At 42.7% G+C, this 17,865-nt stretch overlaps 1 protein-coding gene across 1 annotated transcript in view; it reads right to left on the bottom strand.

Moving 5' to 3' along the window:
- Window positions 1–17,442, bottom strand: part of SLC17A8 (solute carrier family 17 member 8) — a 39,518-nt gene extending 22,076 nt beyond the window's left edge. Inside the window, exons 1-2 of the mRNA XM_046646814.1 lie at window positions 17,342–17,442; window positions 5,725–5,977 (exon numbers count right to left, since the gene is read on the bottom strand). Of these exons, the coding sequence (XP_046502770.1) occupies window positions 5,725–5,977; window positions 17,342–17,442 (354 nt within the window). The remainder of the gene's footprint in view (window positions 1–5,724; window positions 5,978–17,341) is intronic.
- Between the last annotated feature and the right edge of the window lie 423 nt (window positions 17,443–17,865).

Raw genomic sequence — 17,865 nt, forward strand, 5'->3', positions numbered from 1 at the left:
GTGCCTATTATGTGCCATGTACTATTATGTGCTATTATGTGCTAGGCACTGGGGATACAGCAGTGAACAACGACAGTAATTCCTGTCTTCATGAAGATGCCAGAAGGGACAACAGATGATACACAAACACATACTGTGTTAGAGGGTGGTCAGTGATGAGGAGAAAAAGGAAAGCAGAGAATGGGACAGGAAATATTGCGTAGGATGAGGTGGGGCCCAATTTTAGATAGAATGGTCAGGACAGGCTTCACTGAGGAGATGATTTTAGAGTAAAGCCCTAAAGGAAGGACGGGAGTGAGTCATGTCATCATCTAAGAGGAGAGCTTTCCAGGCAGAAAAATAGTAAGTGCAAAGGCCCTGAGGTAGGGATGTATCTTGCGTGTTAGAGGAACAGCAGGATGCCAGTATAGCTGGAGGGTAATGAGTGAGGGAGAGCAGAATAGAAGTTAAAGTGAGTGGTTCAAACGGTGAAGGGCCCTTTAAGTCATCCTAAGGACCTTGGCTTTTACTCTAAGAGAGATGGAAACCATTGGAAGCTTTGAGCAGAAGAGGAACATGATTTCATTAAGGCCCTTTCCATATATTTCCTCCTTTAATCCTTACAACATCTAGAGGTAATTATTATTAGCTTTTTTTTTGTACATGAGGAAATTGAGGCTTAGAGAGATTAACTTTCTTTCTCAAGGTCATACAACGAGTTGCAAGAAGAGCTGAGATCAAGACTTCTCATCCGCCTGACCCAAAACACAATATTCTTTCCACTGCCTATAGAGACTTGGCTTTCTCACCAAGAAGCAGAGATTAGACTTTTTTGCCTTAAGTCACAGAATGACCCACAGAATCAAGGATCCAGGGCAGAGGGGTCCACTTCATCCAGTGGCTAATTGTCAGTCACGTGGTCCCTTCTTCATGCCTTTCTCTCTGAGGGGATGGTGCTTTTGCCCCTTCTCTGAAGGAAATGATCCATGAAGAAGAGCACTTGGGCCTACTGAGAACTGACTCTCGTCATCACTTGAGTCCCATTAGCATCATAGTGGCCCCATGAATGAACCATTAACATAAGCCAAGCACTGTGTCAGGTACTGCGTTAGGCTGAAAAATGGCCCCCCAAAAGATATACACCCTAAATCCCTGGAGCCTATCAATGCTGCCTTATTTGGGATAAAGGTCTTTTCTGATGTGATGAAGTCAAAGATCTTGAGACGAGTCATCCTGGATTATCCATCTGGGCCCTAAATCCAATGACAAGTGTCCTTCGAAAAGCAGAGGGAGATTTGAGACAGAAGAGGAGAAAACCACAGAGAGGAGAAGGCCAAGTGAAGATGGAGGCTGAGGTTGGAGTTATGCAGCCACAAGCCAAGCAATGCCTGGCGACACCAGAAGCTGGAAGAGGCAAGGAAGGATTCTCCGAGGACTGTGGCCCTGCTAACACCTTGATTTCAGACTTCTTCTGGTCTCCACAACCGTGTGAGAATAAATTTCTGTTTTTTTAAACTACCTCGTTTGTGGTAATTTGTTATGGCAACTCTAAGAAACTAATATAGTTACTTTATTAGTACCAAATTACCTCATTTGACCTGCAAAGCAGTCCTTTCAGTCTCATTTCATAATAAGGGCAATAAGGGTTAGCAAAGAATCGCTGGGAATGCCAGTTCCTGCCTCCCTACTCACATTTCCTTCTAAGAGCATTTCCCCACCCGTGTCCCAGCGCCATGGGACTCTCCGCTGGTGACTATCGCGGCTGACTGGACACCTGAATAGGGAGAGTCAAGCCATAGGCTCGCTCTGTCTCTCTGTCTTCGTCTCTGTCCGTCTCTGTCTCTCTCTCTGCAATCTGAACCCAGAGATTCTAGTTGGATGGTACTGGGCACTTGAAGTGAAACAAGTCCCACTGGAGTCAAGGCCGAGTGAGTCAGCTCCCTGGCAAGGCAAAGGCTCCAGGAACTGCAGCTTTGGAAGGCAGTGAGGAGCCATGGAAAAGGAAAGAAACCAGTCCGTGGAGAGACCCGGGAAAATGGAGCAGACTCAGAGAGAAGCAGGTCAGAGACCCTGCAGAGCAAGCAAGCTGGAGACCTTCGCTAAGAATTTCCTAGTTCCCATGAGGTCCAGCTCCGATCGGTGCTTCCTGACAGGGCCTCTGTTCACGCCTTGGAAAGAATTACATAGAGACTCTTTTCCTCCCCACGGTGGAGTCCAGCCTGGATCTCAGTCCCACCTCAGGCTGGGCCGCCCTGTCTGGGGCACAGGCTGCACAAACATACACAGCGGAGCTGCTTTCTGCCCTTCACTATCATGAGATCCCTTACCGCCCTACTATAATTCCCTTTTTAACTGGAGCTGGTTTCACTGCGTTTCTATTCTTTGCAGCCAGCAAACCCTGACCAGGACACAAGGGCAACTTGCTCAAGGACCCAGAGCTAATAAACAACAGAGTAGAGTTTGAAACTAGGTCTGGCCAATTCCCAGTCCCATCCTACTAGCCCTACAGAGTTCATGATTCATGAGAAGGAGTTGGGACTTTTCCTGAGGGTCATGGGAAATAATCACAAAGTTTCTCAAACTTCAGTCATTTATTGCTCACCATAGCCAGACACTGTTCTAAGTGCTTCACATGTTTTAATACTCACAAGTATTAAAAGAAAAATGATTATTTACACATCAGCTAAAACTACCCTTCATAGTAGTTTACTGGAAGAATATATGCCCCATAGTTGCAAGACCTACCTATGCATACTGCTTACTTCTCTCCCTCGTTTGACAATGAGGATTTAAAAATATTGCAGTGCATGGGGCCAGCCTGGTGGTGTAGCAGTTAAGTTTGTGGGCTCTGCTTCGGCAGCCAAGCGCTCACCAGGTCAGATCCTGGGTGCAGACCTACATACCACTTATCAAGCCGTGTTGGAGCAGGTGTCCCACATATAAAGTAGAGGAACATGGGCACAGATGTTAGCTCAAGGCCAATCTTCCTCAGCAAAAAGATGAGGATTGGTGGTGGATGTTAGCTCAGGGCTAATCTTCTTCTTCTTCAAAAAATCTCAGTGCAAAATATCTAGTTTTTATCCCATTAGACAAAAAATCAAACAAACAAAAATACCAGCCATTCAGAGCCTTTCTTAATACAATTAGTGGAATCTTTGTCATCAGGTTGAACACGTCCAGTGTATATCTCAGATTTGTTCTATTTGGATGAGAAATGGCCTGCTGTAAATTGGAATTGTGCTAGAGCTTCTGAAATGCTACTAAACTCCTACTTTTGAGGCCAGAGAAAATGATGTAAAGTGTATTTTAGATCTTAATCAGTTTCTCTAAGATGCCAGAGGGCAAAACCATAGAAACTAGAGCGCGTACACCGCATTGTTCCTTAGGTTTATCAAAATGTCTTTTCCATATGCCTCAAAGCAGACTTTATTGACCTAGGCCTGTCTTTTCAGGCAACAAACAAATGCAAACCAGCATCTCATTTTGCTCTGGGCCTCAGCAGACAAATTTTAATTAGCTGGCCTTGCTCACAAAAGGCTGGGAGAATACATGTGATACCCATCTGAAACCTCGCTAATATACATCATTCTTTATTTAAAAAATGTATGACATGCCCCACACACACCTCTCCGGCCCTTCCTCCTCCTCCCAAAAATAAACAACCAGAATATCTTTTTAGAGCAGATTCAGCTTGGCATCAAAAAGAGATTAGTTAGAAGAATCTCCATGGTGCTCTTCTCCTTGGCAGAATCATCTCTAGCTAAAAAAGAAATGCCTGCAGGCCAACTAAAACCTTCTTTTAAATGGATTGAAATCAAATTTTCCCAAACCAGTGCTTGGCAGGAAGTGTCCCAGGTAATGGTGTGAAAGGAAGTGCTCTGCAATCAAGTCCAGGAAATACTGCATACCACAGCCCCGTCTTTGGGGTTCTTATAGGACCCAGCACAGGAAAGGCTCCCACTTTACACAATACCTTCTTCATAGCTCAGCCTACAGAACAGTGACTTGCCAGGCACCAGTTTGGGGAACTCTGATCTAAATCTTTCTTCAGGTATGGGTAGGGATCAGAAAACTATTAGATGCCTCTCTACAAATGGATAGATTTCCAGAGTCATCTCAGTGTATGTGTTCAATTCAATGAAACATGTATTTATTGGCTATCCATAGGGCATACACTTTTGTTTCTTCCCTCATAACCTCAATACTTCTCTAGGCCTACCATTTAAGAAACAAACCAGATTTTGTCTTTCCAATGATTCACAGAAATAGTATTATTTAAGTCACATGGGCGTATGTTTGCTTATGATGACAACAGCCCTTGAACTGGGCCTCCTGCTTCCTCTCACTTCAATCCCAATCCATTGGGCGATCACTCGCTGGACAGTGATAGTTCTGGAGCACAGATTTGATCACACAGCCTCTCTGCTTAAAGCCCATCCTTGACTCCCCACACGGCTTACCAGGCTTTCCCCGACCTGACCTTTACATTGCTGCCTCCTTCTTCTTTTTTTTTTAAAGATTTTGTTTTTCCTTTTTCTCCCCAAAGCCCGTCCGTACACAGTTGTATATTTTTAGTTGTGGGTCCTTCTAGTTGTGGCATGTGGGATGCCGCCTCAGCATGGCTTGACGAGTGGCGTCATGTCTGCACCCAGGATCCAAACTGGCAAAACCCTGGGCCACCGAAGCGGTGCGCGTGAACTCAACCACTCGGCCCCAGGGCCGGCCCCAACTGCTGCCTCCTTCTTCTAATGCTCACCCTCGCGCTCTACCCTCTTACCAGGGGTTCTCAACCTGGGGTCTGTCCATGGAATTCTCTGGGTCTGTGAGCTTTGCTGGAAAAAATCAGCATCTTTATTTTCACTAACTGCTAACTGAAATTTAGCATTTTCCGTAATTCTGAATGTAGGAAACAAACCACAGTAATATTACCAGTACCTGTGACTCTATCACTAGCAGAAATGATAAATATGGTCATATCATATGACAGTTGTTGCTACTATCTCAAGCTATGGTGTATACTTCAAACTTCAAAATTACAGTAATTTTTAGACCCATGGCTAGATTTTGTCAACTAATGTGTTCATAAAGAAGCCCATATGTTTCTACATGTAATCAAATCCTATAAAAATTTGGTTTTTAAATATTTTTATATGTGTATTTTAATGTAATTGATTTCCTTTATAATTCTATGTATCTTATTTTAAAAATTTAAAACATTATTTTGACAGAAGGTTTGTAATTCACCAGGCTGCCAAAGGGGTCCATGACACAGAAAAGATGAAGAACTCAATTCTAAACACACCATGCTCTCTCCCTCTTTCTCACTCTCTGTCTCCCTTTTTCTTCAAACACTCTTCTTTCCACCCCACCAAAACCCGCTTTGTTTATCAGATTCCTCCTCATTCTTCAGGTCCAGCCATCACTTTCTCTGGGAATTCTTTCATGATATCAAAGTCCGGGCTAGGCCCCCTCCTCTATGACCCCAAGCATTCTGACATACATGGCACCCCAACATAGCACCTGCAACCCTGAATTGTAATTGCTTGCTTGTACATCTCTGTGAAAACAAAGGCCCAGCCCATATTGTGCACCCTTCTAGTCCCATCACCTTGCACAGCACCTGGCATGTGGTAGCCACTCTACATTTTTGTCGCATTAATGAACGAGGCACAGTGCTTTGTTTCACATAACAAAGTATTTGCACAGCTATGGCCAAAAGACTTCCCACCCTAGACTGACAGTGACCTGAATTTCCGGTTTTCCATCAACATATACAGTGCTGTTGTTGACCATTTCCACTATGGCGACTCCAAGATTGCAGCGAATCCCAAAGGAAATGCAGAATCCCAGCCCACTCATGATGGCAATGATGTAACGCTTGGGGACACCACAGCAGTGGCAGTCACAGAGTGGAGGGCTCTGCCTGGACGTCTGCACTGGCCTTCCTTCTTCATTCAGCTCAATATTATCTGCTTCCTCATTGGTCCCATCAATTTTTCTACAGGAGAAAAAGAATGGGCAGAGAAGAAAGGCAAGGATTAGAGAGACAAAAAAAAGCATACTAGGCAAAAAGAAAAAGTGTGGCAAGAAAGAAAGAGGGAAAGTAGGATGCAGCCTGGATTTTTTAAAGTTGTGATTATCATCATCATCCTTATTAAAATAAATTGTAACGGCTAAAATTACTGATATTCTGGATATTGTTTTGTACTTTTATAGGCATTAAGTTATTTCAATCTCATAACAACCCCATGAGGTAGGTAGTGTTATCTTGCCATTTTCTGTGTCCAATCCAGAAGACAGGTGACTTAGTTTGAATGTTTAGGCTTCCACTTACTTAACTGTGTGACTTTGGCCTAGTTACTTAACCTCTCTGGGCTTCAGTTTCTTCATCTATAACCTAGAAATTATAATAAGAGTTTCTTCTTCCTGGGGTTGTTCTTAGGATTGTAATATTGAATTACTACATTCAGCTCATTTAGAATAGAATGTGACACATGTAAAAACTCAATATATGCCAGCTATTTCTATTACATTAAGCTTTGCAAACATTTAATGAGTCCACTCCATTAGACTGAGCATTGATGCCATTTATTGCCATTTATATGGATGCCTAAGAGTTATTTGGACCATAGGACTATTTAAAATCTGCAGACCCAGCAGTCTCCATGAATTTCTGACATCAGAACACATATAATTTGAATACCATGGAAAACTGATGCTTTAATAGTGACACATTATTATAACAGCATTATTAGTATTAGCTAAAACAGGGATGATATATAACAACTACACCAATATTTGTATGAAGTAAATTCAGTTTCTTCCCTCTGCCCCTCCCTCTCCCCACATTTGCATACAACGATCTTATTCGATGGTTAGAACAGCTCAGTGAGACATAGGAAATCTAACGCTTCCATTTGACACAGAATATAACTGTAGTTCAGAAAGCAAGAGCAGATTGGCCAAGGTCACACAGCCAGTCGAGGGGAGGGGCAAGATGTGAAGCCTTTCTCTTGGCTCTCCAGGTCTCCTGGTTCACTTTCATGTGTGTTTCCTGGCAGCCAGGCTGTGTTCTGTCTCAACATGTCCTGAGTTACTTTGTCTTCTGTATCTGTTTCTTTGAAGCCCTTGCCCAGCCACCATGGGACCACTCGATAGAGGAGAATCAGAGAATGGGCTCTGGAGCGAGAGAAAGCTGATGCTGTTTCCCCCATGTGTTAGCTTCATCACTTTGGCTAAGTTACTTGACCACTCTAAGCCACAATATCCTGGTCCTAGTTTGCTGGGGCTGCCATAACAAAACACACAGACTGGGTGGCTTAAACAGCAGAAACTTATTTTCTCACAGTTCTGGAGGCCAGAAGTCCAATGGTGTGGGGAAGGTTGGTTTCTTCCGAGGCTTCTTTCCTGGGCTTTGTAGATGATAGTCTTCTCCCCGTGTCTTCACAGCATCTTCCATCTGTGCATCTCAGTGTGCAAATTTCCTCTCCTTGTGAAGACACCAGTCATTTGGATTCGGGCACACCCTAATCACCTTATTTTAACTTAATTACCTCTTTAAAGATCCTGTCTCCAAATAGCCATATTCTGAGGTACTGGGGATTATGACTTGAACAGGTGAACTTGGAGAGAACACAATTCAGTCCATAACAATTGCCATCTCTAAAAAGGGCTAATGATAATGATATCGACCCTGATATCAGTTTCCCCACATTAAACCCAGCATACATGAGTTTAAAACCAAAACACTCATTCCCTGCTTAGCCTCTGGCTTCCTGGCTCCAGAATCCACTATCCTCCATGGAGACAGACACGTCAAGGACAAGCACCTGGATTATCTCCTCCCCACAAAGAGATACAGACTGGTGGGAAAGCTGCTGACCAGCAAGGTCACAGGCTTCCTCCTCTCTGTAAGTGTCTCAAGGCCAAAGACAGGCTGGTGGGAAAGCTCTGACCAGCAATGCCATATGTTCCCCCTCCCCTACCTAAAACCCCAAATAAAAACCCTTCCTTTTAGCTTTTCGGGGAGTTTGGGATTTCAGCATTAGCTGCCCTCTCTCCTTGCTCAGTGCTGTGCAAAAATAAAATTCCTACTTTCTTCCACCACACCCGGTGTCAGAAATTGGCTTGCTGCGCAAAGGGTGAGCGAACTCACTTCAGGTTCGGTAACAATAATAGTTATCTCATAGGGTTGATTAATGATTAAACGATATGATGCATGTAGCGGTATGATATAATATGTTCTCTGCTGCCTTTTTCTTGGAGGTAGAGCATCCAGATCTGGTCCTCCTAAGCTGTCTGGGCTTCCTAACATGCTTTACTAAATTTCGTTGCACTTTAGCTAGAGTGGCCTCTGTTGTTGCAACTAAGAACTTTGAATGATACAGTGTATTTCTTTGTGGAAGTAGAGACTGTTGCTGTGTGTTAACACACAAAGTGTGCCTTTGTCAAAAAATACAATGTGGTCTGATTCATTCTGTAAGTATTGAGTTCATGGCCCTGGCATAAGTTTTGAGAAGCAAATAGAGGATTTGGTTACTGTAAAAATATTTGGGGAAAGTTGGAGAAAGAGAGAAAATAAACCCTGGATAAGAAAACATACTGCCAGACTAGGAAAAGATAAGAGATGGTGAGAAGAGAGAAGGCTAAGGGTCTAAAAGCTGAGGAGTCCTGTGCCCTGCTCCTTGGGTGGAACCCCTGAGGTGGGGAGTCCTTAAAAGATATTAGTTCTAGGAAGCAGAGCCTAAGAAGGAGATCTTGGAATTTGATTTCTCACTAGTTAGCTTGCAATGAGGACTCCAACACTGATGGTGGGTGGAGTGTTGATAGTTCCTGGCACCCGGTGCAAAAGCTAAGACTTTCCCCTGTGGTGAACTGGACCAGGATACAGGTAGAAGGGGCTGCGCTGGTTCATGCAACATCTCTGGTATTTGGGAAGTATGGGAGAGAGAGCAATTTCTCCACGGAGTTGAGTGGCTGTTATTAAACGCCATTGATGCTCTGAAGAGAGAAAATGATAGGATTCAGGTAATCAATTACCAATTTAAAGAAAAGTGCAAGAGTCATCTTCCTTGTCACCACTGCAAGAGATCCTCATCTCCCACAGTTGGAGGGCAGATAGAACTGAAGATCAGGCACAAGATGTCACTGTAAAAATGGCAGAATCCCCTTGGAGTGTGGGCTGGACTTAGTGACTTGCTTCCAAAGAACAGAATATGTAAATTATGGAAACCTGGCAAACACTTCCTAAGCAAGCAGTCAAGGTTAGCATCACGAGTAATAAGTCACGTTGATAGCGTTGTACCCCCTGATGTGATGTGATGAGAAAAGCAGTTTGCCTCCGTGGTATTCGTCCTAAAAACTCACAACCCTAAACGAATAATGAGAAAAATATCAGACAAACCCAAACTGAGGAAAATTCTACAAAATTTGTTGGTGTTAGTGCCATCGAGTCGATTCCAATCCTAGTGACCCTGTGTACAGCAGAGGAGAACCCTGCCTGGTCTTTTCACACCATCCTCTCACCTTCCGGGACTATATAACGCAAGGCACTGCTGCTACTTATAGGGTTTGCATGGCCAATTTTTTTGGAAGTGGGTGGTTAGGGCCTTCTTTCTTGTTGGTCTTATTGTGTAAGCTTCACTGAAACCTGTCCACCACAAGTGACCCTGCTGGTATTTGAAATACCAGTGGCAGAGCTTTCAGCATCACAGCAACATGCAGTCACCACAGTATGGGTGGTGTGGTTCAATGACTGGAAAACGAACCCAGGCCATGGTGGTGAGAGCACTGAATCTTAATCACTGGACCACCAGGGCTGGCCTTCTACAAAATACCCAACCAGTATTCCTCAAAACTGTCCAAGTCATGAAAAACAAGAAAAGGCTGAGAAACTGTCATGTATCAGAGGTGACTAAAGAGTCTTGATGAGTAGGTGCAATGTAGTGTCCTGGATTGGATCCTGGAACAGGAAAAATGACATTAGTGGAAAAACTAATGAAATTTTAATAGAGTGTGGAGTTTAATTAGTAATATACCAATGTTGACATCTTAGTTCTGACAAGTGTACCATGGTAATGTAAGATGTTAACATTAGAGGAAACTGAGTATGGAGTATATGGAAAGTCTCTGTACTATCTTTGCAACTTTTCTGTAAGTCTAAAATTATTCCAAAACAAAAGCTTTGGATTAAAGAATAGCAGAACTCCAGAGAAAGTGGAATTCTGAGCCTAAGCAGGTCTCATACATCAAAGCTGAGATCCTGATAAGAAATGGGACCCTGAGAACTTGGGATGAGAGGAAATCTGAGACTTGGATGAACCCTCTGGACCTGCAAAGTGGCACTCCCCTTGTTGGAAGATAGATGCCCCTTCTCCCCTTACTTGAAAACAATACAAAAGCCTCAAATGGAGCAGGTGACTTGCAAGAAAATGCTGGCACTCTTCAGGATCTGCTCCTACCTCCCTTTCTGGCCACCAGACCAATAATCAGAACCAAATACCAGATTGGGCATACACTAGGCCTCCCGATGGAAGAGAGAGGTTACAACCAGAGGAGCAGCACCTGACCAATATTTACCAGCAGGAAGCAGGAAAGTATGCCTGGGAATGGATCTTGAATGTGCTGGATCTGAGGGAAGTGGAGGGGTAATAAAGTTGAATAAGGAAGAGTTTGTCAACATGAAGATTGTAGGTTGAATTGTGTCCCCTAAAAAGAAATGTTCAAATCCTAACCACCAATACCTGTGAATATGATCTTGTTTGGAAATGGGATCTTTGCAGATGTAACCAAGTTTAGATGAGTTCATACTGGATTAGAGTGGACTCTAATCCAATGACTGGTGTACCTATAAGAAGAGTGGAAATTGAACACAGACACAGAAACTCAGGGGAGAAGACCAAGTGGCAACAGAGGCAGAGACCAGAGTGATGTGTCTACAAGCCAAGGAATGCCAAGAGTTACCTGCAACCACCAGAAGTGAGGAATAGGCGAAGATGAATCCTCCTTCAGAGCCTTCAGAGAGAGCATGGCTCTGCCAACACCTTGCTTTTGGACTTCTGGTCTCCAGAATTGTGAGAGAATAAATAAATTCAAGCCACTCAGTTTGTGGTACCTTGTTACAGCAGCCCTAGGAAACTAACACAGGGGCATTCTCCCATGACACAGGATATAACATCCTGAAAAAGGCCAATAAAATGGTTCTATTGGGCTGCTAGAGTGGCTTTCAAAGGCTTAGACAAAGCAGAGATGCCAAGATGAGGCTGATGACCTTTTAGGTTCTTTTTAAAATAATTGTGTACTGGGGGCTGGCCCGGTGGTGCAGCAGTTAAGAGCACACATTCTGCTTCTTGGCTTTCTTGGGTTCACTGGTTCAGATCCCGGGTGCGGACATGGCACCGTTTGGCAGGCCAAGCTGTGGTAGGCATCCCACGTATAAAGTAGAGGAAGATGGGCATGGATGTTAGCTCAGGGCCAGGCTTCCTCAGCAAAAAGAGGATGATTGGCAGGAGTTAGCTCAGGGCTAATCTTCCTCAAAAAATAAATAAATAAATAAATAAATAAATAAATAAATAAATAATTGTATACTAATTTCTAATTATTACTGCATAGTTGTCAGAGATTATGGCCACTATGACTTTTTTTTAATAACTTGAGAGTTTCTTGTGGTTCAGTAATTGAGCAGAGCACATCTTTGAAGTGGATTGGACTATCGGTTACTTCTACCTTTCCATCTGACCATGTTTGAATTCTCCTTTAAATAAGAACCCGAAGATGGGGACCTGGTGAAGTCAGGTCATGGTTTAATAAGTGTGTGCAACATCATTCCTCTTGCCATTCATATTCATTTTGAAGAGAGAATATCCAAGGCCACAGGAGTACTCTTCCTTGAGTCCAGAGGTCCACTCCCTCCCCTTTCCTTCAATGTTCAATAAACCTAAATTATAAGCTTATTTCATTTTTTAATGTCTGTTATAATGACTACTGAATTTATTGGACCATATAGATGAACTAGTGAGAAGTAGATTGACTTTTTTCCTTTAGGTAGAATTTTCATTTCTGTTATTTGGAATATAAAAGTTCATGATGTATTTTCAATGTTGATCGTACTCTTCAATAAGTAAGTCTCTTTTTAACTGTTTTTGTTTTTTAAGAGAGACGCCAGAACTATCATGGCAGATTATAGAGAAAGAGATTAAAGGTCCAAAGAAGTGGACATGCTACAATGGGTTTACTATATATGACCAGCAAACCCACAGGCTAACTATAATTCCTCAGGAGGCCTGCGGGATACTCCCTTTACGAAGACAATGAGGAATGCAGTGGTGACGGGGCCACCAGCACCATTGAGCAGGTCAGATCTGACAGTGGGAGGCACTGTTCCAGAACTAGGCTCCCTAGCAGCAATCGGAATGATAGAATCCTGGAGAAGCAGAGGCCAGTGGCAGCACTTAAAGATCAGAGACAAGGGCAGTAAAGTCAGAATGGCAGTTGAGGGACCTGACTCGCAGGAACTGACGTACATGCGGATGAACCTACGAAAGCGGACACAAAGTGTAAGACCTTTAGGTTGCACATGAGCACACATCAGAGAGCCTCCACTTGGAAGAGGCATTAAACAGCCAATGGGCAGGTGGACTTGGCTGGTTGATGTTAACCACTTGTCTGAGAAACAAGGAGTAGAAGTAGGAGTGGCCTCACTCACCATCATTCCCAGTAACCCATTTGAGGAACATGTCATCTTTTCCACTTAGGCTCTGTCAGTCTAGAAGTCCTGATTCCCAAGGAAGAATTCTTCTACTTGGGAATACAATGGAAATCCTATTAAAATACAGCTATAACTGCTGCTCAGTAATTTTTGGGTCTTCATATCAAGACCAAAAGGCAATGCCAGGGGTCACCATAGTGGAAAGATCAATTGGTCCTGATCCTCAGGACAGGTTAGTACATTTGCTTCATCATGGGAGCAGGAAGACATATGTTTGGCATGCAGGTGATCCACTGGAACATCTCCTCATAATGCCTTGTCTAATTTAACTCAAATACAGGAACCATAACAGGGTAAGGTATGTTAACCAGGGGATGAAGGTCTGGATCAGTCCAGGCAACCCAACAGATGTGAGGGGGATTGAGAGTAGGGGGAGAGGAGGGACCCGCTGGAGCAGTGGAAGCTAGAGTGCATCCCATCAACTCTTCTCCTGAAGGTTCCTCAAGAATTATGACCCCAGAATCTTGGAGAATCTGTACCTGGATGGAATAAACTTAACGTGAGAGCAAGTAGATTTGAGTGGTGCAATGAGTGGACTGCTATAGACACTATAATGCACTCCCCAGATCCTTTTTCTCAGGCCAGCACATTTCTGGAGCTGTTCACAGCTTGTAACTGCTCGCCTCTTAGGAGAACTGACCACTGCTAAGTGGCCTCCATTATAAGCCTCCATCCCTGCTGGAGCAGCCCACGGTCAATGACTGACTGATGCAGAGACATGGAAGGCTGGCCCCTTTGCTCAAAGGAATAACTCAGTGCTGCTTATACCCCCAAACCTCCCCGCTGTGACGTGGCCCCTGTGCATTACCTGAGATCACATCCTTGCTTGATTTTCTCCTTTCCTAACCTGGTTTACTCCTTCCCTTCCAATTTTTTCAGGAAGAGCTCCCCTTCAATAAATCACATCCTAGGCTTATCCAAATCCCTATCTTAGCCACTACCTTTAGGGAACCCTACCCAAGATAGAGGTGGAGCAAAATAAATCAGGGAAGGACAGGCAGTAGGTGAGAGGAGGAGGAAAGGTGAGATTTATCTCTAAACAGCCTGGTCAGAAAAGTCCTCCCTGGGAAGGTCACCTTTGAGAAGGGACTTGAAGAAAGTGAAGGAATGAGCCATCAGGCGATTTGGGAGAAAAGCTTTCAGGGCACAAGAGCTGGCATAGGAGTGGATCTGGAAAGTTCCAGTAAGAGTGCAGAGTGTGGCTGGAACAGGAAGAGGCAGGAAAAGAACGTCAGAAAAGAAGTCAGAGAGACCTTCCAAGGTCCTACAGATCGTGTAGGGCCTTGAAGGCCATTGAAAGGACACTGGCTTTAACTCTGAGTGACATGGGAAACCATGGGGAGGTTCTGAGCAGGGGAGAGACGTGATCTGACTTTGTTTTAACAGAATCACCTGGCTGCAAGGGCGGGAGCCAAGTTGCCTGAGGTTGTGCAAGCAGAAAGCAAATGATGTGGCAATTGGAACCAGGCTTAGAGCCGGCTCTTACACACCTGCCTTTGTTGAGGGAGCAGACAGAGCACATCTGGTACATACATTCAATAAACCACTGCTGAATGCTGAGGATGGACGCAACAGAGGGATTGACTCCACCTCTTTAAAGGGAAGATACAAATACCCATAAGGAGATCAGACTCCTGCTCAGTTTCTCCTGGGGAAGTCTTCAATACTACAACTGTTTAGGAGAAAAGACCATACTTGCCATCAGGTCCAGAGGCTGCTGGTTACACTGCAGCCCAAGTAACTCTCTACACTTACGTGAGTCGGTAAATTTCAAGAGGAAAACATTTAGAGAGGTAGCACAGTGTAATGACTAAGAATGGTGGGCATAGAACATCTGGTCTGAAACCCAGCTCTGCCTCTTATAGCTATGTGACCTTGGGCAACTTACTTAACCTCTCTGTGCCTCAGCTTCCTCATCTGTAAAATTGTGATTATAATAGTCTCCACCCCACAGGTTGTTTATAGAATTAAATGAGTTTACAGTGCCTGGAACATACTGTTTGCCATTATTATTTTATTATACATAAGCAATTAGAGGACACTCATTGTCATTTAAGTTGAATAAATCTGCATGTCAATTTCTGGACATTAATTTCCAAATTTAATGCTTTCTATGTCATCTGTTCCGATGTTGGACTATAAGTGAATGCATCTTTCTTCCTACACTTCTAAAACACTATTGCACCTTTAGCTGATTAAATTGTTCAGGTTGTTTTTTTTTTTTTATCAGTGACTGTTCTCCAGGAAGGCTCATAATGCCTGACTGTAATCAGCCCCACGTGTGAATTTAAAATGCTTCCCTGTGCATTTGTCACTCCCCTGACCATGAGGAACACTCCATAAATAAAATACACTTCAAGAATTCCATTTAGATGATGGCCTTTGTTTCCAAACGTTATTAGATACCTATGATTTACACTGCTTGTTAGAACGTCGAGGTTTCTAACTTCCCAGCGTTCTTGTCCCTTACAAAACAGAAAATAGGTCTTTGTGATTTTACTATATTTTTTTACACTGGATTCTGTCAACTGGTTTTATGTGAAAAACAAACAAGGGGAGGGAATGTCCATTATATGTCTGGCTTTTAGCAAAGCATTTTATAGATAATTATCTTACAGACTTGAGGATCACACCAAGTGTGTGGTAGAGCTGGTCTCACTGGAGGAGCCCTAATTCTGCAGCTCTGCTCAAAGACCACGAGAGCTGAGGATCATCTTGGAACACTGGTCAATTAATGCCTTTTTTCCTTCCTTTGCCAATAATTTCTCTCTAGGGACCACTGAAAGAAGGGGTTTGAATTTGGCTTTATTTTTTCTAAAGCCATTCTACAATTATGATGACAATGATAACATCTAGCATGTATTTATGGCATTCTCTATCTCCAGCACTGTGCTGGCTGTTTTTCTATTGTTCTGTGATGCAATTCTGAGGAAACTGTTCAGATTCCTAAACACATAGCTCAATTTTGGGTTGAGGCCACACAACTTGGAAATTATTAATTTTATTGTAGCCCTAAGCAAACCAATCTGACAAATAAAAGGGTCCTCAAGTGGATCATCCAATCACACACAGCAAAAAGAACTCCTAGGATAAGACTCCTATTGAAAAAAATCAAATTTCAAAAAAGCAGTTAAACTTAAAGTTGGAAAAGAAAATTCCTAAGTACGCTTTTGTCAAGTATTTTAAAACGAAGGCACAGAGTTAAGTGATTATAATGGTGACTATAGTCCGAAGTCATGGTTTTTATTTCTGACTTTGTCAGATTCCTTTGTCATCATTTGCATATGCCAATTAAACCATTGTGCCTTCCTTTTGCATTTTTAATCAAATGACACTACCATAATAAGATGTTACCTGGGGAGTGCTCACGAGAAGGATAAAACACTCTTAAAAGAAAAGGTTATTATAATCATTTCCTGTTTGGCTGGTTTATCCTACTGTCACTGAGCTAGGTTTTCATCTATACATGATAACTCAGTGTAGGTCTGTTTGAAACCTTTTTGTTTTTGATTACTACATTAATAAGGTGCCAAACCCAGTTCTCTTATTTTGCAAGCTCATCAAGAGTGACACAATGGAAATTTTAACACTAACAGGAGCCCCCGTGTTATAAAGCACAAGAAAGAAATAGAATGACTCTCCGTGTGCCTAGAAATAGTCCTTTAACAGCTAAAGCTCTTAAATTTAAAAGATAATATAGAAAAGTTAAAAGAAGATGCCAGGTGGTATTTTCATTCATCAGGATTAGAAATAATCATTCAAACACACAAAAATATTATCAAGGGTATTTTTCACATTTATGTACATCAGAGAGATTAAAGGACTCATTTTACCTTGCACATAAGGACCGCTCATTAACTCACCTATATAATATGCCTATAAAAAATCACAGATTAAAATGTCACATTAATTCATTCACTTAGGCAAATTCTCCTTCCAATAATAATATATTTTACTTTTTAAAAAAAAGATCTTTTGGTTTGGACAAAAACGTTCAATTCAAAGATAGTATGTAACATTTTCCCACTGTAACCATGTAAGATTTTCTGCTTAAAGAATACTAATTTTTTCAGTTACCTTCTTCAAACTGTTGTGTAACTATCCTTCTCTTTGAAAACTACACAATAAGGAACCACTTTATATAGTTTATATAACAAGGTAAACAATTTACAACTGTCTCATTTTTATCTATAGTGAAAAATTCTTAAAAATTATTTTAGCTCAAAGCATTACCATATAAAGTGGTTCCTGATTTTGTCACTACTATTGAATTAACATGAAATATTATCTCCTTAAATCTCTTCTAATTCAATGCCAAACACACAATATGCAATACCACCATCTCCAGTAAGCGCTAATCCTGCTGTATAAGCAGAATGCTTGTCTTGGTATTTTCCTAATTCAACCTTATACTTCTGATGCATCTTTTTTTCCCTCCAGGCACAGTCTGTTGGAGCTGGAAGGGGCTCCAGAAACCATCTAATCTGACCTACCTGCTCCTTTTTAAAATGTGGCTTTAAAAACAGCAAAGTCTCTCAAACATTGGCAACGTGAAGCTACTCAGAAATAAACCTAAAGTCTGCATTCAAACTTTACCTTCGCAAAATTCCCAACGAATCTCCCACAGCGTTCTTCACTCCTTCCTTTCCAGGTTTCACAAATTTTTCTTTGAAAGTATCAAATGCTTTAAAAGGCATTTTGAATGGGGGCCACCTCCGAGCCATTAACAATCAGTCTTAGAAACTGTCATCCTTTCTCATTTCCAGCGTGGGGACCACTCTGTTTTCCTTGATGAACAGCTTAAAGTCAGTCCTCATGGAGGTAACTACTTAAAATCAAAAAGGAGATGAAACCCAGCCCAGATCTTCCAAGATGAGACCACTCCCCTCTCCCGGCCAAAAAAGAGGCCAAGAGGTATCTGGCTGGGAATTCAGCCCCTTGAAAAGCTACAAGCTCAGCAGCAGCCTGTGGTGCTGTCTCAGGCAGTCACTCTCAGTCTGAGCGCAGCCTCGCTCCCTCCCTGGGGCTGCAGCTGGAGAAGCTGAAGTGGGCTCCAGCCCACGAGGTGTCCGGAGACCAGCGACAGCATCTGCGGCCTATCTCCAGCCCCTCCTGCCGCT

This window comes from Equus quagga, chromosome 19 (assembly GCF_021613505.1).
Source record: "Equus quagga isolate Etosha38 chromosome 19, UCLA_HA_Equagga_1.0, whole genome shotgun sequence".
Taxonomy (NCBI): Eukaryota; Metazoa; Chordata; class Mammalia; order Perissodactyla; family Equidae; genus Equus; species Equus quagga.